This window comes from Gopherus evgoodei, chromosome 19, assembly GCF_007399415.2.
Source record: "Gopherus evgoodei ecotype Sinaloan lineage chromosome 19, rGopEvg1_v1.p, whole genome shotgun sequence".
Taxonomy (NCBI): Eukaryota; Metazoa; Chordata; order Testudines; family Testudinidae; genus Gopherus; species Gopherus evgoodei.
In genome coordinates, this window is record NC_044340.1 from 1,859,339 (window position 1) to 1,880,551 (window position 21,213).

Sequence of the window (21,213 nt, forward strand, 5' to 3'; positions counted from 1 at the left end):
AATGCACAGTCCACTTTTTCTTCTTTGACACATCTTTCCCAACTGGAGGCACCATGCCGAAGTAACAATTGCTAGTATGATCTGTTGGCCCTCTCCAAATCATTCGCACTGCAAAATGCATAGATTTCCTTTTCCTGTTCAACCACTGGCCAAGATTTGTTGCACAAGTGCTGCAGCATATGTGTGGGGCCCACCTCTTGTCCCGATCTCCAATTTTGCAGCCAAAATAAAGGTGATAGGCTTTCTTAACCATAATGGTTATATTGCGCTTTTGTGATGCAAAAGTCACTTCACCACAAACATAGCAGAAGTTATCTGCACTGTTCACACAAGTACGAGGCATCTCTGCTCACTTTGGCTAAACAGAAATGTGTCCCTTTGCAAAATCAAACACTGACAAATAAGAGAGCACGACACTGGATGATTTCTAGAGCTGATATAGGGCAATTTGTTCAGCAGAGTGATGTAAGCTTCGTTATGATTGCATCATCCATGACTTCTAGGAATAACATGATGCAATTCATATCATGTATGATGCAATACCAGCTTCAGATTGCACCATTCCTTGTTTTGCCTAAAAAGCAAGTACTGTCCAAACCCAGTCATAGATTTATTCATAGATCCAGTCAAAGATGTATTTTAGTCATTTCTGGTTTAAATTGAGATCCCTTCCCTTTATAACTCACTTATCCTCCGCCATTCCCAAGTCAAGGGTCATATATACTGACCCAATAGCATATCTTGAAAACTAGAGCCAATCAACAATTTTAAGCATCATTTTCGTTCTCAGTGACCCAGAATTAGTAAAGTTGGACTACATTTATTTCAGAAGCATTTTGGCTGTAGAGCAGTGTTATTAGATAAATTAGAAAACATAGAGTTTAGTACAAGTATTGTAAGATGGATGTTGTCCATTGTTGGCTGCATATGTGCTCTTGCTATGTGCTACACCAGCTCTGCACAGGTAACTAACACAGCAGACGTTGATCGAACTGCCCAAGAAGCCCCCAGACTCGGTTCAGTGGTGAAGGTGCTTGGACAGGCTAATTGCTGATAAAGCATGGTCCTTGTGGGTGGGAGTGTTCTGTCCCAGCTGATGGCACCAAGACCACTTAGAAAGAGAGGAAATAAAATGAGTCTGCTCTACAGCCTTAGCTCACAGCCAGTTGGCTTTTAGCTCATGCGGTAGAAGCTTATACACTAAGCTCCAGAGGTTCCAGGTTCAATCCCGACAACCGGGGTCTGTCGGCATTACCAGTGGGGGCTTGTCCGGGATTTCAACTAGGAAAACTCTGAAGCTCAGTATGTGCTTCTTCAGCTAGGGGAAGTATGTAACTCATGCACTAGAAGCTCATGCAATAAACTCGAGGTCCCCAGTTCAATCCTGCCTGCCAACAACCAGGGTCTGCCAGCATTACACTAGCTCTCCAGATCAATGTTTACAGTTAGACAAGCACATTTATGCCCATGACAATGGACTAGTTTCAATGAGTGGCAAAACTTTCCATTCCCCCCTAGGCCGGACAAAGACACCCCCTCTGTGATCTTTTTTTAATACATTGATACAAACAAACACAAATATTGCCCCTCCGAAGAGGTTATTTAGCACCATTACCTTGTACATGTTGGTTCAATGAAGACATTTTTATCCATCATCCTGTCATTCTGACTTTATCTTTAAAAGGGGTTAGTGTGTCCCTGTATCATCTTTGGGGTGTGTATTTATACCATAACTTTGTATCAGGGTTTCTACTACTACCCTTCTGGAATCTGTTTATGCAAGTGTCCATTGCCTAGTGCTTCTTTGGAGTCTTTGTGTTTTTGAAAAACTAGCCGTATTCTTGCCAAGTTCATGTTCTGGACACCGAACCAGTAGGTAGGCGTGTTTTGTAACAGGGCCTAATACTTGCCCAGAGCCTAACTTTTGCTAACTTTGCTTTATAGCAGCAGGGTCTGACTTTACTTAAGGCCTTAGGCCTCGTACCAGGCTCCTTATGTCTCAGGCTCTCTCTTTCTACCACAATAGGTAACAAGCTGGCTAACGGGGCACATGCAAGGGGTTGTTCTGAAAGGTGAACTATTGGGCTGCAAGGAGATTACTAGTGGAGTTCCTCAAGGATTAGTCTTGGGACCAATGTTATCAAAAAAAATTATGAATGGCCTTGGCACAAAAAGTAGGAGTCTGTGAGTGAAATTTGCTGATGATATAAGGATGGGAGGCATCATTAATACAGAGGAGGACTGGAATGTTATACAGGAAAATCAGGATGATCTTGAAAAGTGGACTAACAGAAATGAGATGAAATTCAATATTACAAAATGCAAGGTCATGCACTAATAATAATAATTTCTGCTACAAGCTGGGGGCTCATCAGCTGGAAATGACTGAAGAGGAAAGATACCTGGGTGTGTTGGTTAATCACAGGATGATGATGCACCACCAGTGCCATGCAACTGCAAAAAAAGGCAATTGGAGAAGGGACATTTAGATATGGGCTGGCGTGCGCCCACCACCCCCACCTCAAAACTTAACAGGTGCCAAAAAGGTAAATGCGATCATGGTATGTATCAGGTGAGGCATTCTCAGCACAAATAGAGAAGTATTAATAGCACTGTACAAGGCAATGGTCTCATTTGGAATACTGTGTACAATTCTAGTGACCCATGTTCAAGAAAGATTAATTCAAACTGGAAAAGGTAGAGAGAATACCTACTGGGATGATCAGGAGAATGGAGGTTCTATCTTATGACAAAGACAGGAACAGTGTGGCTTGTTTAGTATAGCAAACCCAAGACTGAGAGAGGATATGAATGCGTTCTATAAATACATCAGAGATAAATACCAAGGAGGGTGAAGAGCTATTAAAAGGTAAAGGATAATCTTGGAACAAAAATAAATGGGTATAAACTGGCCATGAATAAATTCAGGGTGGAAATTAGAAGAAAGTTTCTAGCCATAAGAGGAGTGAGGTTCTGGAACAGCCTCCCAAAAGGAACTGTGGGGGCAAACAACTTAATTAAATTTAAGAGAGTGCTGCACAAATTTATGAATATGATTGTATCATGAGGTTGCTTGTGCTGACGGAGGCAGGGCTTAGAAGCCCTTCAGGTCCCTTCCAGTTTATGCCTTATGTTGCTTCAGGGCTTCAGTCAGGGCCTCAGGGCTTCACCTTGTAGGCATCAGGAAAGGCTGTCCTCTCCCCTAAGCATTCTATTGTTTCATATTTTTTGTCTTCTTATTAACATATGGCTGTGAGAGCTGGAGATCTACTAAAACATTAGACAAAAACACGAGACTCCTTCAAAAAATAAGTGCCTACAAAGATTCTGGGCATTGGTTGGAAAGACTTAATCACCAACAAAGAGATCGAAGAAATCACCCACAGTTCATTTCCACCAGAATTAGAAGGAAGCACTGGACATATTTGTGGTATGTACTCTGGATACCAACACACAGACTCCCACATGAAAGAGTCATGTGGAAAGCAACTGGTGTGAGGAAACGAGGGTGTCCAAACAAAACAAAACAAAACACCTTAGGAAGGGCAGAATAATCAATCTCAACACCACACAACAATTGGAAGAAGCAGCAATTGACAGAGAGGGATGGAAGAAACTGGTTTCCATCCTGTGTGGCACCACTGGTGCAGGAAGGATGTTTTTTAAAAAAGCCTTTAAATTTGCACTTGCTAAACTGTTTGAAATGATAATTAAAATCAGAATAATAAAACACCTGGAAGATCATGAGATGATTAAGAGAGAACATGATAAAATTATATAATTACATAAAATAATGATGGGTTTAGAGAAGGTAGATTGAGAATTTCTATTCTCTCTCATAAAAACAAGGGGACATTCAATTCAACTGAAAGGTGGGAAATGCAACACTGATAAAAGGAAACACTTTTTCACACAACCTGTATAATTAGAACTTAGAGGAACTCACAGGAAGTCATTGAGGCCAAGAAGTTAGCAAGATTCAAAAAGGGATTGGACATTTATATGGAAAACAAGAATGTCCAGAGTTATAATTAATTATGACAAAACTTTTGGAAGGGATATTAAACCTTCTGCATTAGGGCTTCAGCCAGTCAATAATTACTGGAGACTAGGAAGAGACATAATGTGGGGGCAGATTACCCTCACATCTACCTGATGCTTCTTACACCCTCCTCTGAAGTATCAGAAGTAGGACATTGGGCTAGACGGATCTCAGGTCTGATCCGGTTTGGCAGTTCCTGTGAAACAGACTGTGTATAATGTACTCTCAAATGGACTACATAAACAAACTGAAAATCAGAGTTCTAGCTTTCATGTTACTTGGAGCAATAGTAAGTCAAAAATCCTTCCAGATGGAAGCAATGGTGTCCCTTTAACAAATAGTTTGTACAAGTGCTGAAAGAACTTCTTCCTGCTATGCTGCACTTCTAAATGATAAACACAAGAGCATCAACCAGAGAATTTGCCCTTCACAGAAAGCTTCTGCTGAATGGGATCAGCTAAATAACAAAAGTTCCTGCAGTGGAACTTCCTGAGGCCAAGATTTTCAGAACAGGAGCCTAAAGTCAACCACTTTAATACACTTTTAGACATTCAGGCTTGGATTTCAAAGGAGCCTGAGGGAATTAGGAGCCCAAATCCTATTTCAATGGGAACTGCACCTAACTCCTCAGGCTCCTTTGACAATTCCAGCCTTTAATACATTGCCCGATTTTCAAAAGTGCTGAGCATCCAAGAGGTTCCAGTAAGCTCAATATCATAGACCAGGGGCTGGCACCCTTTCAGAAATGGTGTGCAGAGTCTTCATTTATTCACTCTAATTTAAGGTTTTCATGTGCCAGTAATACACTTTAACATTTTTAGAAGGTCTCTTTCTATAAGTCTATAATATATAAGAAAATTATTGTTGTATCTAAAGTAAACAAGGTTTTTTAAATGTTTAAGAAGCTTCATTTAAAATTAAATTAAAATGCAGAGCCCCCCGGACTGGTGGCCAGGACCTGGGTAGTGTGAGTGCCACTGAAAATCAGCTTGCGCCATAGGTTGCCTACCCCTGTCACAGACATTAAGGCTTAGGTCCCATAGTTTGTGTACCAATTTAATTCTTGGTCTGTTTTTTTTACTGAAATAGTTAAATCGGTGCAATCTCTGCTGTGGATGCAGTTATACCAGTATAAGCCCCTTTATATTGGTACAACTGCAGGGGTGCCATTTATGGAGACGGGAGAGGATATGGGGGATGTTGCCCTCCCTGTGAGACTCCGTACCTCAAAGTAGCACCCAGGAACCCCCACATTCACCACTGTGATCTGATTGTAATTTTTTTTGAACAAAGTCTGCCTTGTGAGGAATCATTTAAGAAGGCTTGATTTGTTGAACATTAATATCCTATTGAATTGTTTGTACTATACTTGTATGAGAAGTTATGAAGTATTGCTAAATGTGTTACTAAAATATGTTGTGAGGTTGGTAACACCCACAACTTGCCTTTCCGTAACAACAAAGGAGCAACTATCACTGGCCAGACAGGCACTGATGGCCCATCAAGAAGAATCCACTCTCCCAGAAGCTGCTCAGAGAGAGCACATACACAATGAGGCCTGCCTGACCCCGCGTCACAGCAAGGATCTTTCTAGCAGCTGGAAGAAAGTATAACAGAGGGACAGTGACATCATCACTTGGCTTCTCTCCTCCCCCATCTCAACACCTGGAAGATCGTCTGGAAGACACAGATTTTGAACTTCAGAGTTTGATCTCAGGCTGGAAAGGGAATCCAGCCTGTGTATTGAGAACTGTGACCTACCTGCAACATCTATTAGGGTGAGAGACTGATTCAAATCTTCCTTAGGCTGTAGAATGTAGACAGCAAATTTATCTTTACTTCTTATGTAACCAACTTTGGTCTTTATACTAACTACTTATAATCACTTAAAATCAGGACCGGCGCTATGGGTTTGAGCGCCTTAGGCGGACGGCAATTTCGCCGCCCCGCGCGCTGGTCCCACGGCTCCGGTGGAGCTGCTGCAGTGGTACCTGCGGAGGGTCCGGTGCTCCATGGCTCCGGTGGAGCTGCCGCAGTGATGCCTGCAGGAGGTCCACCGGAGCCATGCAAGCAGCCGACCGTCCGCAGGCACAACTGCGGCAGCTCCACCGGAGCCGCGGAGCACCGGACCCTCCACAGGCACCATTGCGGCAGCTCCACGGGAGCTGCCTGCCGCCCCCTCCGGCAAAACAGCGCCCACCATTTATTCTGGCACCCTAGGCGATTGGCTAGGCTGCCTAAATGGTAGCGCCGGCCCTGCTTAAAATTAAGGCTGTCAATTAATCGCAGTTAACTCACGCGATTAACTCAAAAAAATTAATCACGATTAAAAAATTTAATTGTGATTAATCACACAGTTAAACAATAGAATATCAATTGAAATTTATTAAATATTTTGCATGTTTTTCTACATTTTCAAATACATCTATTTCAATTACAACACAGAATGCAAAGTGTACAGTGCTCACTTTATATTATTTTTATTACAAATATTTGCACTATAAAAATGATAAAAGAAATAGTATTTTTCAGTTCACCTCATACAAGTACTGTATTGCAATCCCTTTATCATGAAATTGCAACTTACAAATGTAGGGTTTTTTGTTACATAACCGCACTCAAAACCAAAATATTGTAAAACTTTAGAGCCTACAAATCCACTCAGTCCTACTTCTTGTTCAGCCAATCACTCAAACAAGTTTGTTTACATTAATGGGAGATAATGTTGTCCACTTCTTATTTACAATGTCACTGGAAAGTGAGAACAGGCATCTCCATGGCACTATTGTAGCTGGCGTTGCAAGATATTTATAAGCCAGATGCACTAAAGATTCATATACCTCTTCATGCTTCAGCCATCATTCCAGAGGATATGCTTCCATGCTGATGAAATTCGTTAAAAAAAAAAGGCGTTAATTAAATTTGTGACTGACCTCCTTGGGGGATAACTGTATGTCTCCTTCTCTGTTTTACCTGCATTCTGCCATATATTTCACGTTATAGCAGTCTCGGATGATGACCGAGCACATGTTGTTCATTTTAAGAACACTTTCACTGCAAATTTGACAAAATGCAGAGAAGATACCAATGTGAAATTTCTAAAGATAGCTACAGCACTCAACCTAAGCTTTAAGAATCTGAAGTGCCTTCCAAAATCTGAGAAGCATGCTTTCAGAAGTCTTAAAAGAGCTACACTTTGATGTGGAAATTACAGAATCCAAACCACCAAAAAAGAAAATCAACCTTCTGCTGGTGGCATCTAACTCAGAGGATTAAAATGAACATGCATTTGTCCACACTGCTTTCTATCGTTATCAAGCAGAGCCCATCATCAGCATGGATGCGTGTCGTCTGGAATGGTGGCTGAAACATCAAGGGACATATGAATCTTTAGCACATCTGGCATATAAATATCTTGCAATGGCAGCTACAATAGTGATGTGCAAACACCTATTCTCATTTTCAGGTGATATTGTAAACAAGAAGCAGGCCGCATTATCTCCTGCAAATGTAAACAAACTTGTTTATCTGAGTGATTGGCTGAACAAGAAGTAGGACTGCTTGGACTTGTAGGTTCTAAAGTTTCACATCGTTTTCTTTTTGAATACAAGGTTTTTTGTACATAATTCTACATTTGTAAGTTCAACTTTCATGATAAAGAGATTGCACTACAGAACTTTTATTAGGTGAACTGAAAAATACTATTTCTTTTGTTTTTTACAGTACAAATATTTGTAATAAAAATAAATATGTGAGCACTGAACACTTTGTATTCTGTGTTGTAGTTGAAATCAATATACTTGAAAAGTAGAAAACATCCAAAAATATTTTAAATGGTATTCTATTATTGTTTAATAGCGCAATTAATCACAATTAATTTTTTAATCACTTGACAGACGTATTTAAAATCTATCTTTCTGTAGTTAATAAATCTATTTACTAAAACAGTGTGGTTTTGGTTGAAGTGCTAAAGTTTTCAGATGCCTAAGTAGCCCCTGGAATCATGGTTAAAGTTGCCCCCTCCTACCAAAATCTGAAATTGTGTCTCTGTATAACCGCATGCACACTGGGGGGTGGGATCTAGCAGTGCAATTTTGTGTTTAGACAATGTCTTACTAGTCTGTGACAGCCTCTCAACTAATAGATCTGATCCTTTGAGCAGCTTTTAGATACAGAGACAATCCTTCTAGGGGTTGTTGCCACGTACAGTACCCTCTGATGCTCTGATTTAGTGATAGTGCCTCTTTGTCCCTAGTCTTCTTTCTAGTCCCTTCTTCCCTTTTACTTTTCCCTTCTTGCTCTTTTATGCCTTTTATCATATTCTGTTCTATGATCTGAATGTCCTGCTCATGGAAACACAGATCATTCTTTATGCAACTAAATTTGTTTGATCTCCATTTCCAAGTCCTAGAAATACTTGCCCCCACACCCACACCCACAAACATACACCCCAAAACCTCCTTAGAACTGAAGAGACAAGATTAAAGTTGACAAGCACAAATTTTAATTTATTTTTTAAATATCATTTATTTCACAACCTTTCTGCCCTCCCACCCTCTCAATTGATCTATTCCATCAAATTAATGGGAAGCACTCTGTTGGGTGACCCTAAATGAATAAACCCAAAGCATTGTGTTTCTGAAGGACAGAATATGGAATCCTGTCTGTGTATCTCAGATTATAAATCCCTAGTAATAAGAATGGAGCAGAGTCATGGTATCATTTGCCCCAACTCTAAACAGAGTTAAGGGTTTGCCTACAATAGAAAAGTAGATCGACTTAATCTAGGTTGTCCTACAGCCACTGCAGTAATTCAGTCGGCTGTTGGTGTCCATGGCAAGGCAGTAGTGTGTATATTGACATAGTAGGTCAACATAAGCTGTCTTACGTAGACCTAACTCTGTAGTGTAGACCAAGTCTAAGGCCTTGTCTACATGACACAGTTTTGCTGACAAAAGTCAGCTTTCATTGACAAAAGAGTGGAGGTACACACACTGAAATGCTCCTCCTGTCAATGTAATTCCCCTGCCACCCGGGCATAATAAAACCACCTTGACGAGTGGCAAAGAACTTTTTGCGACATATTTAGAGTGACACAGCATCAGTGTAGACACTTATGAAAGTAGAATGAATTATATTGTAAAAATAGAAAGGATTAAAGAAATGCTGTCTGTTCCTTTACGCAAAAGAGCTGAAATGCTGCAATCAAGGCGTCAGGAATGCTCACTTAAGGGCGATTGGTGAAATATTAGCCTTAGATCGATAAGAGTTAGTAAGGAAGTAGGATATGCATGCTGTGCCCCAGGTAAATTTTACAGTTTTGCTCTCTTTGTTGCTTTGTTTAGTTCCCGCCCTTTTATCTGTATAAACAGGGGTGGCTCCAGACCCCAGCACACCAAGCGCGTGTTTGGGGAGGCAAGCCGGGAGGGGGCGCTCTGCAAGGGCGGCTGGCAGGCTGCCTTTGGCGGCTTGCGCTGGTCCCGCGGCTTCAGCGGACCTCCCGCAGGCATTCCTGCGGAGGGTCCGCTGGTCCCACGGCTTCAAAGCCGCAGGACCAGTGGACCCTCCACAGGCAAGCCGCCGAAGGCAGCCTGCCTGACATGCTTGTGGCAGCAAAATGCCTAGAGCTGCCCCTGTGTATAAATAAGATAGTTTGTGTCTTGCATGCTGCTCACATTATCTGGGTATTATTAGCAGAGCGCTGTGCTAATAAAACAGAGTGATCTGACAAACTGTGAGTCCTGAGTCTAACTTTGACACACTACACTTGCTTATGTTGCCCTAATTGGCCTACAGGTGTCCCACAATGCCCATCATGACCACTCTGATCTCAGTTTGAACTCTGCTGCCCTGAAGGGACACAGGTATGTGCCCCTCCTCCTTTTAAAGGTCAGGGAATTTTTGAAATTTCTCTTCCTGTTTGCTCAGCATGGACAGTTCACACAGCATCTTCCCAGCTGCGTGGAATACACAGGAGCTGTTGGATCTGCTGGGTCTGTGGGGAGAGGAGGCTGCGCAGTCGCAGCTTCAATTCAGCCATAGGAACTTTGATATCTACAGGCTAATTGCTAGTGGCATGCAGGAGAGGGGTCACAAAAGGGACACACAGCAATACCATGCTAAGATCAAGGAGCTGAGGCAGGCATACCAGAAAGCAAGGAAGGCTGACTGTCGCTCCTTGATTTCTAAAAGGAACTGCATGCCCTCTTGGCTGCAACTCCATCTCCATTGCCTGGAGCCCAGTGGATACTTCGGGTGTGTGTGGGGAGAACAGAAGAAAGCAGCCAGCAGAGTCAACCCCAAGGACAAAGTGGTAGACAAGGAAGAGGAGTTGGAGGAGGATGTGGAACACAGGAAAATGTCATGCGGTGATGTGGTGAGTTGGGACCTCTTTTTTGACTCTGGAAGGATCTAGTCAGTCCCAACACTCTGGCTCCAGTGCACATGAAGGAAGGGATGCGAGTCTAGGTAAGCATGCATTTTACTTTGATACTTCATGGTGCGAGGAAATTGAGCTCTCATGTACTTTGTTATATGGTAGAGGAAGGATAAGGGAAAGAAATTAACAACAGAGCTAATGCAGCTACGCCGTGGAGGAAAAGTTTGTTAATGTACACCGGAGTATCCTGGGAATCCTCCAAAGAGATCTCTAGGAAATTTTCCTGCAGATATTCTGCAATCAGCCAACTTGTTTTTCCCACCACTGTAGGAAATTTTGCTGCACTCAACTGGCAATTATTTCTGCAGGGACCAAAGCAGCACACAGGCGAGTAGTATACAGAGACAGTCTGAAGCCACACGAATGAAAGAGATGCACCCTTGCACCGTGGTTACCCTCAGGAGTGAGATATCGGGTTTGATTACCCCACCTATGGATAAGGATACCAATATTCAGAATATTTCCACTAGGAGCTTGTAGGAATCCCCTTCTCATACCACCCAGGTCCCTTGTTCCTTCTTGCCCGTTCCCCCCTTTCTAGCCCCCCTACACCGAACTCACCATATTTCAGGCTCACATCAAGCTGTATGCTAGCCAAGGGACAGTGAGATAGATGTGTGTGTAAATTTTGTGATTCATGATTGTGAGCACACTCACAACACTGTGTCAGTTCATTGCTTCTTTGGCTTCTGAAGATGTGCCCACTTAGAATCATAGAATATCAGGGTTGGAAGGGACCTCAAGAGGTCATCTAGTCCAACCCCCTGCTCAAAGCAGGGCCAACCTCAACTAAATCATCCCGGCCAGGGCTTTGTCAAGTTGGGCCTTAAAAACCTCTAAGGAAGGAGAATCCACCATCTCCCTAGGTAACCCAATCCAGTGCTTCACCACTCTCCTAGTGAAAAAGTTTTCCTAATATCCAGCATAAACTTCCCCCAAAGCAACATGAGACATTACTCCTTGTTCTGTCATCTGCTACCACTGAGAACAGTCTAGATCCATCCTCTTTGGAACCCCCCTTCAGGTAATTGAAGGTTGCTATCAAATCCCACCCCCCTACTCTTCTCTTCTGCAGACTAAATAATCCCAGTTCCCTCAGCCTCTCCTCACAGGTCATGTGCTCCAGCCCCCTAATCATTTTTGTTGCCCTCCACTGGACTCTTTCCAATTTTTCCACATCCTTTGTGTAGTGTGGGGCCCAAAACTGGACACAGCACCACAAGGGCAGAGTACCTCCTTCAGATAAGACGGCAAACCAGGAAGAGTAAGGAGGATATGTTTTGTGAAGCGCTGCAGTCAACAGCTACAGCAGATACTGAAACAAGAACACGGAGTGAGACAATTAATGAAAATATCAGGCTGGATAACCTGGAAAGGAGAGAGGGACAGGAGTGGATGATTAAGCTACTGGAGGGCCAGACAGAGATGCTCAAGTCCCTCACTATGCTTTAGTCAGAGCACATCCATGCATGAGTCCCCCTGCAGCCAGTACAGAATTCCATTCCATGCTCTCCCCAAACTCCCTCACCACATTTTGTGCATGTTCCTGGTCCCTTTCAGTTGTACCCTTGCACTCAACCCCTAGGGCAGTGGTCCCCAACCTTTTTGGATGGGGAGCCTGTAGTTGAAGCACTGTAGTTGAAGCACTCCTTGCTGTTGTCTAGGTTCCTGGTGTAAGGGTTCATGAGCCATGAGAGCAAAGGTCTCCCAGGATCACTATGGGCATTTCCACATCCCCCAGCAGAATCTTCTGGTCTGGAAAGAAAGTCCCAGCATGCAGTTTGCTACACAATTCCTAAAGATGCTGTGATGGTGCTGCCTGTGGGACCCAGCTGAGGTCACTCAATTAGGGTGAACTGCAAACAAAATGGGGCAGACAAACCTGAGAAGCTGGTGGTTATTCCAATACTTAATATTTACCAAGCCAGCACAGAACAGCTTCTGTAATACCTCACTGGTTACTTAGAAGTTCACACAATGCAGTTTACTTAAAGTACCCAGCCTCAGGCCTCCGTCCAGACACACACGTCAGATATGATGACAATTACTGAAAATCTTGCCTCATCATATAAAGAAAAGGTTCTTCCAATCCCAAAGGATCAGCCTATACCCAAGTCCAATTATAACTTAGATCTTACCCAAAATATACACTATTAGCCAATTCTTATTAACTAAGCTAACATTTATTTAAAAAGAAAAGAGAGAGAGTGTTGGTTAAAAGATCAATATACATACAGACTTGAATTCAATTCTTGAGGTTCAGATACATAGCAGAGACGAGCTTGTAGTTACCAAAAGTCCTTTTAGAAATAGTCCATAGGTTATAGTCCAATGTCCATATTCAGGGTGACTCCAGTCAGTGACTGGGGATCTCAATCCTTATGGCTTAAGGTTTCCCCCTCTTGAAACCCAAAGCAGATCTGAGATGAAGTAGGATCATATCCCAGGATTCTTATATGTTTCCAGCAGCCTTTTGGCTTGAGAAAACAATAGGCTTAACTTTTCTTCTCCCAAACATCCTGGCAATTAACACAGGGTAATTTATTCATTAAACAGTTCAGATACAGGTTACCACAACCTTCAAAGAGACACATAGACAATAGTACTATTTCACTCAAGTATCTTCCTAAATGTTAATATTCCTTTTTTGATCTTTGAATTAAAGCCATAGCAATAGACAAGACTTATTTGCTTACATCACAAGACCTGAGCAAACATCTCCCCTTCTACCTCTAACAATGCAGACTTGCATTTCAAAGCTTTATTCATTTACAGATCTTCCTAACAAGTCTCTAAAGTTCGCTCATGGGTCAGGTCCCTCTGTGAGTTAATTAAGTCTCTCTGGTCCTGTCATCTTTCAATGAGATATTATATTACACTCATAACATCACAGATGCGTGCATTTGCCCCTTCCATGACCACTCTACATTGATGTCAGTGAAATGGCCCTGGTGATCCACTAGCGCCTGCAAGACCATGGAGGAGTAGCCCTTTCAGTTGATGTACTCTGTCTCAAGATGGTCTGGGGCCAAAACTGGGATATATGTTCCATCTATTGCTGCAATTTGGGAATCCCATTGCCTTGAAACCATCAAATATTTCCTGCACATTACCAAGAGTCACAGTCCTTTGTAGCAGGAGGTGATTGATAGCCCTGCAGACTTGCATCACTGCAACTTCAACAGTGACGGCAGCTCTCATTCTGGTGTCCTTATGCTGCAATGCTGGGACGAGCTCCGCACATGGTTTTGCACATCCAAAAGTTCTACGGCCACTGCTTGTCATCCCATATATGCATCACAATGAGATTCCTCCACTCAGTCCTTGTTTCCTGAGCCCAGTACCAATGGTCCACCATGTGCAACTGCTCCATGAATGCCAGCAGCAATCTGGAATTATTTCTTTCCATGGCACACAGGAAGGCAGGCACCACTGATTCACTTTCTGTTTCGCAGCTCATGAAATACTGCAGAATCAGCTGCGTTGTGGTCATAATGCTCAGCAGTTCAGGATCCATGCTTTCAGATAGAGATGGCGGGCACATAGTTTACAAGGGCTCTTAAAAATGGCATGAAATTAAGTCAGAAGCCCATGGAATGATGGTATAACTGCATCATGGGATGGTGATCACACTCCCATGATGCATTACAATCCATTCCCAGATCTCCCAGGATCAGAGGATGGCAAGTTGCACAGTGGGATAGCTTCCCACAATACAACTCTCTGTCAGTGCAAGAGCACTGACTGTAGATGTGATCTGCCAACGCAAGGAGCATTGTGTGGATGTGTACAACTGACGTAATTAAAGCAGATGTAACTTAAGTTGACTAAACACGGTAGTGTAAAAATAGCCTTAGTCTCAATGGTGACCTAGAAGCCTTGTCATTATCTCTTTGTGAGTACAGACCAGGCCTGCACAACTCGTAAATCAGCGAGGGCCACATTACTCCAAAGAAAACAGCTGAAGGCCGAAACCCCCAGCCCCATGGAAACACCCCCCCAGGGCCTCCTAGCCCGCGGAAACACCCCACCCCAGCACCACCCACTCCTGCAGAAACAAACCCTCCTTCCCCAGCGCAGCCCCACCAAAACAGCTGTGGGCCAAAAAGGAAGGTTAGGGGTGGAGAGCTGATACTTGATTTTAAATCAGCCAGGGGCTCCCAGCTGAAGAGGTGGCTGGGAGCTGTCAGGGGCAAAGTAAAGGGCCCGGGGCTCTGGCGGCTGGGGGAAACCGGAACTTTGCGGGGCTGGGGCAGGGGTTTAAAGGGACCAGAGCTCCTGCCACTGAGGGGAGCCCCAGGCCTTTGAATCCCAGCCCCAGACCATCCGCTGGAGCCGCGGCTGGGATTCAAAGGGCTCTGGGCTGCCTGCAGTCGCGGGGAGCCCTGAGCCCTTTAAATCTCAGCCACCACTGGGATTCAAAGGGCTCTGGGCTGCCTGTGGCAGCGGGAATCTCTGCGGGCAGCCCAGAGCCCTTTGAATCCCGGCAGTGGCTGAGTTTTAAAGAGCTCTGGGCTCCCTGTGGCTGCGGGCAGCCCAGAGCCCTTTAAATCTTGGCCATGGCTGGGATTTAAAGGGCTCTGGGCTCCCCACGGCTGCGGGCAGCCCAGAGCCCTTTGATTCCCCATTGTGGGCCGCACAGTGAGCCTCCGCGGGCCGCATGAGGCCCGCGGGCCGTATGTTGTGCAGGCCTGGTACAGACATTACAATTTTTTTGAAAACAAAAACATTAAAATGGCCTTTTTCCAAAGAAAAAATATTTTGCAAAAAACTATTCACTTATTCAAATGTTTTAATTTTTCACAGACATTTTCATGACTTCTTTAGCCATTGTTTTTAATAAAAAAAATCAAAACCATTATCAAAATGGTTATCAGCTGTTTTTGTTTACTGAAAACAAGGGTCAAGAATCATTTCCACAATGTTTTTGACCAAAAAATATTTTAAAATGCAATAAAAATTTTGAAAAACTGAAAAGAAATCTATTAGAAACCCTGCACAATGGAAAAGTCTTCAAAATTTCATTTTTTTCTTAGTTTTTATTTTTCCTTTTTTGGACAGCTTTATGAGGACGCATTGCATTAAAATAAATTAAAGCCTCTTTGGGTTAAATGTATTATTAGAATTTCTAGTCCACTTACTCCTCATCCTGAAGATGCTCTTCCTCCTCTTGTATCTGGAAGTGATTTTTTACAGGAGCCAGGTTCTCAGTTTTGGCATTGTAATTTCGAAAGCAGACATTCAGCTTCTCATCAAATTCATTCACCAAGTCTTCCATGGACTTGAAACTGATAATTTCAGAGGAGAAGTTCTCAAGCTCAGAAAGGGAGGGATCTTCCAGATGCTGAGGGGATGAGCTGTAAAAACAATGTGTTTTTTCTTCTCTGTCATCAACGTAGCAGGGTCTCAGATCCTCAAACTCCTCATCCAGACTCACCAGTGGGGCTTCCATCTTGGACTGGCTAAAGTGAAATCTTCAAGTCAGATTATCTAGAACAAAAAGTACATCTATGAGTCAGTAGTGAGGCTTAGTAACATGTATGCTCACATTTTCTGTCTCTGCAGGCTTCAGTTCATTACTATGGGAAGAGTAGCCCTGTCTATATTGACGATAATATCAGAACTTTCATTACAACCTGCAAAGAGTTGCTCATAGCCTTTTGAAAACTCCATTTTTGGCCTGATATTTTCCATGTTTGATTTCAGACAGAGATTAAGTATTTTTGGAATGTCTGAGCAAAATCAGTTTAGACAGGGGTTTTTTTTATTATGGAAAGATTTAAAAAAATAATACTTAAGTAAACCTTTAACACACATTACTCACATAACTAAAAAACAATTTAATTTCACAAACTGAAATTTTTCAGGCAGGCTACTCTTCAAGAGAAACAGGCCTTTGCATTGTTTGCTAAAAGTTAAAACACAGTTAAGATATAAACATTTCAAAAAAAAATTGTCATGAGTGCACATTAGAAATTTTTGCTAACTTTGACAGACTCAATATTGTAGCTCTAGTTAACATCAAAGGGTGGGATGTTCAACAGGACTTGTGCTCCTAAGTCACTAGGGTGCTTCTGAAAATCCCAACCATAGTTAATACTGACATTTCTACAAAATCTGCATTGAGAGAACATTTTAATCAGAAAACTGTAAATAATAATTATGAATTATTTCAGAATACCTTATCAGATGCCCCAAAAGCCACAATCCCAAAAATGAGGAAGAAGGGTATGCTGGGTAAAAACTGACCTGGTTTAGAGGAAAAGGGACAGCAGCTATAAAGAATTGGAAAATAATATGTAACAAATGGAAGAAAGGGGAAGTTGATAGAAATGAATATAAATCAGAAATTAGGAATTGTAGAAAATGGATAAGGGAAGAAAGGGGACACAATCAATAAATATTTCTGCTCTGTATTGGGGGAAAAATATATAGTCTCATCATTTGGTGATGATAGCACTCTTTCCTCTCAACTCATATCTCTGGACAATGTTAAAGAGAAGCTACTAAATTTATTCATTTTAAAACAATCAGATCCAGATAACTTGCATCCAAGATTTTTTAAAGAGTTGTCTGAGGAGCTTGCTGGACCATTAATTTTGATTTTCAACAAGTCTTGGAGCACTGGGGAAGTTCCAAAAGACTGGAAGAAAGCTAAAGTTATGCCAATTTTTTTAAATGGTAAATAAGATGACCTGGGTAATATAGGTCTGTCAACCTGACATCGGTCCCAGGAATGATAATGGAGCAACTGATATGGGATTCAATTAATAAAGAATTAAAAGAGGATAATATAATTAATGCAACTCAACCTGTATTTATAGAAAATTGATCCTGTCACACTAACCTGATATCTTTTTTATGAGGTTACAAATTTGGTTGATAATGTACTTCTGTAAGGGATTTGACATGGTACTGCACATTTTGATTAAAAAACTAGGATGATATCAAATTAACATGGGACACAATCTGGGACCGTGGGACTGCTGTGCCCCCTTAACTTACTAATCTTGGTATGTCTCTCACAATGCCTTACCGGTGATAAGCAGCAAACCCCTCCAAGTGCCGTTACCACTCAGGACAACCACATGTGGTACCCCACACCCAGCCAGATTGCCTGACTGCTCCCAGAGCCACTCACAAATCACACAGAGAAGGCACCAGCCAAATCCCCCAAGCTCCCATCTTATACCACTGGAATATACCCTCTAGCACTGCTCAAGACCCTTTCTTGAGCAACGCAAGTTTATTAATTGGTTCACCACTTCATCAATCATACACTAGCCTTTGTAGTCTGAGCAGATTTACCAAGCACTTCAGTCAAACTCACTGGTAACGATAAACACTAGAATAAGTTTATTGATTACAAAAAGTGGATTTTAAGTGATTATAAGTGATAGGCAAAAAGTCAGAGTAGTTACCAAAAGAAAATAAAAGATAAGCACGCAGTCTAAATTCTTGACCTTATTATACTAGGCAATATCTGAACTAAGCAGTTTTTCTCACCCCACTCAAAACTGCAGGTTGGTTACAGTCTTTCATATGCATGCTCATCCGAGACTACTATAACACGAAATATACAGAAGCATGTGGGTAAAACAGAGCAGGAGACATACAGTTCTCCCCCAAGAAGTTCAATCGCAAATGTAATTAATGCTTTTTTTTTTTTAATGAGCATCATCAACATGGAAGCATGTCCTCTGGAATGGTGGCCGAAGCACCAAGGGGCATATGAATGTTTAGCATATCTGGCACGCAAATACCTTGCAATGCCAGCTACAAAAGTCCCATGCTAATGCCTGTTCTCACTTTCAGGTGCAACTGTAAATAAGAAGTTGTCAGCATCATCTCCCTTGTTTGTCTTAGCGATTGGCTGAACAAGAAGTAGGACTAAATGGACTTGTAGGCGCTAAAGTTTTATACTGTTATGGTTTTGAGTGCAGTTATGTAAAAAAATCTACATTTGTAAGTTGCACTTTCACAATAAAGAGATTGCACTTCAGTACTTGTATGAGGTAAATTGATAAATACTATTTATTTTGTTTATCATTTTTACAGTGCAAATATTTGTAACCAAAAATAATAATATAAAGTAAGCAGTGTACACTTTGTATCCTGTGTTGTAGCTGAAATCAATATATTTGAAAATGTAGAAAAACATCCAAAATATTTAATACATTTTAATTGGTATTCTATTGTTTAACAGTGTGACTAAAACTGTGATTAATCACGATTAATATTTTAAATTGTGATTAATGGTTTTGAGTTAATCGCGTGAGTTATCTGCAATTGATCGACAGCCCTACTAATGATATACATATTTACTTGTGGCACCTTAGAGACTAACAAGATGCCACAAGTATTCCTGTTCTTTTTGCGGATACAGACTAACACGGCTGCTACTCTGATACATATTTAGATAGAACAATGACTTTCAAGAAATCATCACCTTTCCCATGATACCTCACATGGCATTCTTTCTATGAAATACCACAATTATATACAAATGATGAATATGGGGGCTACAGGGCACTCCCCCGAAGTATAGTGTGTCACAAACTGACAGCTCTCAAAATGTTACTGTAAATGAGGAATCATCATCAAGTGGTGTTTCCAGTGGGGTCCTTCAGTGATCGGTTTGCGGCCTATGCTATTTAACATTTTGATCAATGACCTGGAAGAAAACATTTTTTTTTACACTGAATAAGGCAGGGCAACCTTGTATTAGCTATGCATATGCAGTGGAGCCCTCTTTCATTTAGAACTAGAGCTGGGAGAATTTTTTTTTAATATGTGATTCAGCTCAGCTGTATTCTCTCCCTTTAGTGTTTGTAGATTCTAAAAGCTTTGAAAGTGGCCTTCAAAGTTTGCTCAGATATGCACGTATTGGGATCACGCATGTGTATTTGCAGCATCAGTGTGGAGAGCAGAGAGGCCCCTTATGACTCTTTGCAAGAGGCTATTCTGATCTTCACTGGCAAGGGTGCTTGGTTGAGAGGAGTTTGGATGCTGGTGCTATGGTAGAATTGCATCCTGTCTGTGTCTGGAAGCTAATGTGACCACTTCCTTCTGCATCAGTATACAGAATGTCCATCTTGTTCATTGTGCATGTGCTCATGGACCTCACCAGTAATTGCAGCTTACATATGACAATAGGCCATTTCTTCATTTCACCTTTGAAAGAAGAGGAGCAGATTTTTGTAGATGGGAGTATACAGGTCTGGAAGCAGGGGGAACCGGGAAAGCCATGGGTTATATATTTAATATTTATATGCATATAAAACATTAAGGCTAGAACTTTCAAATGAGAAGGGAGAGCTACTTGGGCAAGAGTGGTTCACCTGCCCTATGCTGCTCCCCCTGCTGCGGCCTAGGCTCTCCTCACAATCCCTAGAAGCAGGTGAGGGGAATGTTCCTCCACACACACCCAGGGACTATATCACCCTAGAGATGGGAGAAGCTAGAAGGGATGCTTTGCATGTTGGTGGGGATGTCATGGGCAGCTAATGAGAAGAGTGCCTGCACTCAAGAGGATGCTGCACTGGGGGTAGGTGCCAGGCAAGGTATGCGTGTGCCTGAGTGAGATGGGTGTCTGGTTTGGGGATGGGATCCAGGGGCAACATTAATTGCTTTATTTGATGTTTGGGGGGCTAGATTAAGGCATATATATAGGCTCATTATTAGGTCCCCAGGTCCTGGAGTCATGTGATTTCTTCAGATTCTAAACTTTCATTTTAAGAAAAGAGCATTTCCAGCCAATGTAGTTGTAAAGAAACACATTAAAATGTGGCACAATTATAACGGAACAAGTCAGAGCTGCCTGTCTGAGTATGGAGACAGTCTGAAACAATAGCTCTGAGAAGGGAACTGCCCCCATGTACCACCATGGGAGGTTAGCACCTGGATCCCCTGCTCTGGATGGGGGGCTTGCCAAGCCCACCCCAGCAAGGAGCTTAGTGGCAGGGGAGAGAGTGCAGTGGGCCTTGCCCCCCACCCCAGCAGTTATACCCTGGCTGATGGGGTAAGTACTAGGGAGCCCTGCTGTCACCCCTTCCTCTCTGGAAAGGAAGATGAGACCCCTGTTGCCTCCCCTCTGTGCCAAAGGGGAGGAAGTGATCCTGCTGCCACTCCTGGGGCAGAAGGAGCCCAATGCCACTGCAGTGGCTCTGAGAGGAGAGGGGAACCAGTGCTTCCACGCTTCAAGTGAGGAAGGATGCAGAACAGAGCCACATTGTGCCTATGGACCCAGATGACCATAGCCTGGCCCTGCCTGGCATTAATTGGTGTCAGAGATCAGACAACTGGTGAAAGAGATCTCTAGGCCAGATGGGCCACACCATGTAGGTGGGAGTCATGGCTTGGGTGACCAGAGTACTTTGGTCTCAGGAGTACTTGAGCTAATCAGGACAGGATACATTTTTCAAGTCTTGTGGTCCTTGGCCTTCTGACAAAAGGGGTTGATTTGCTGTCCTGTTACCTCACCTCCTTCACTTCAGCCTGGGTTCCTTGCCGCGAATCTGAAACCACCAACCACACATGGCATCCTACTCCATCACTTCCCTCCAACTCTTTTCAAGTTATGGGCCTCTTCCACCCTTTGACTGCAGCAAATGGACTTTTTCTAACTGGTCTCCTACAGGCCTAAGTTAGTTCCTCTCCATATCCCGTCCTTCTTTAGCATCTCCCGTCTCCTGACTCCAGGCCACCTTCCCTGTCTGCATTATCCTCCACA

At 42.6% G+C, this 21,213-nt stretch overlaps 1 protein-coding gene across 2 annotated transcripts in view; it reads right to left on the reverse strand.

Moving 5' to 3' along the window:
• FEZ1 (fasciculation and elongation protein zeta 1) overlaps positions 1-21,213 on the reverse strand; it is a 153,759-nt gene that overhangs the window by 125,964 nt on the left and 6,582 nt on the right. For both annotated transcript variants that reach the window (XM_030538517.1, XM_030538518.1), the window contains exon 2: positions 15,623-15,971. In XM_030538517.1, coding sequence (XP_030394377.1) covers positions 15,623-15,933 — 311 coding nt within the window. In that variant the 5' untranslated portion in view covers positions 15,934-15,971. The remainder of the gene's footprint in view (positions 1-15,622; positions 15,972-21,213) is intronic.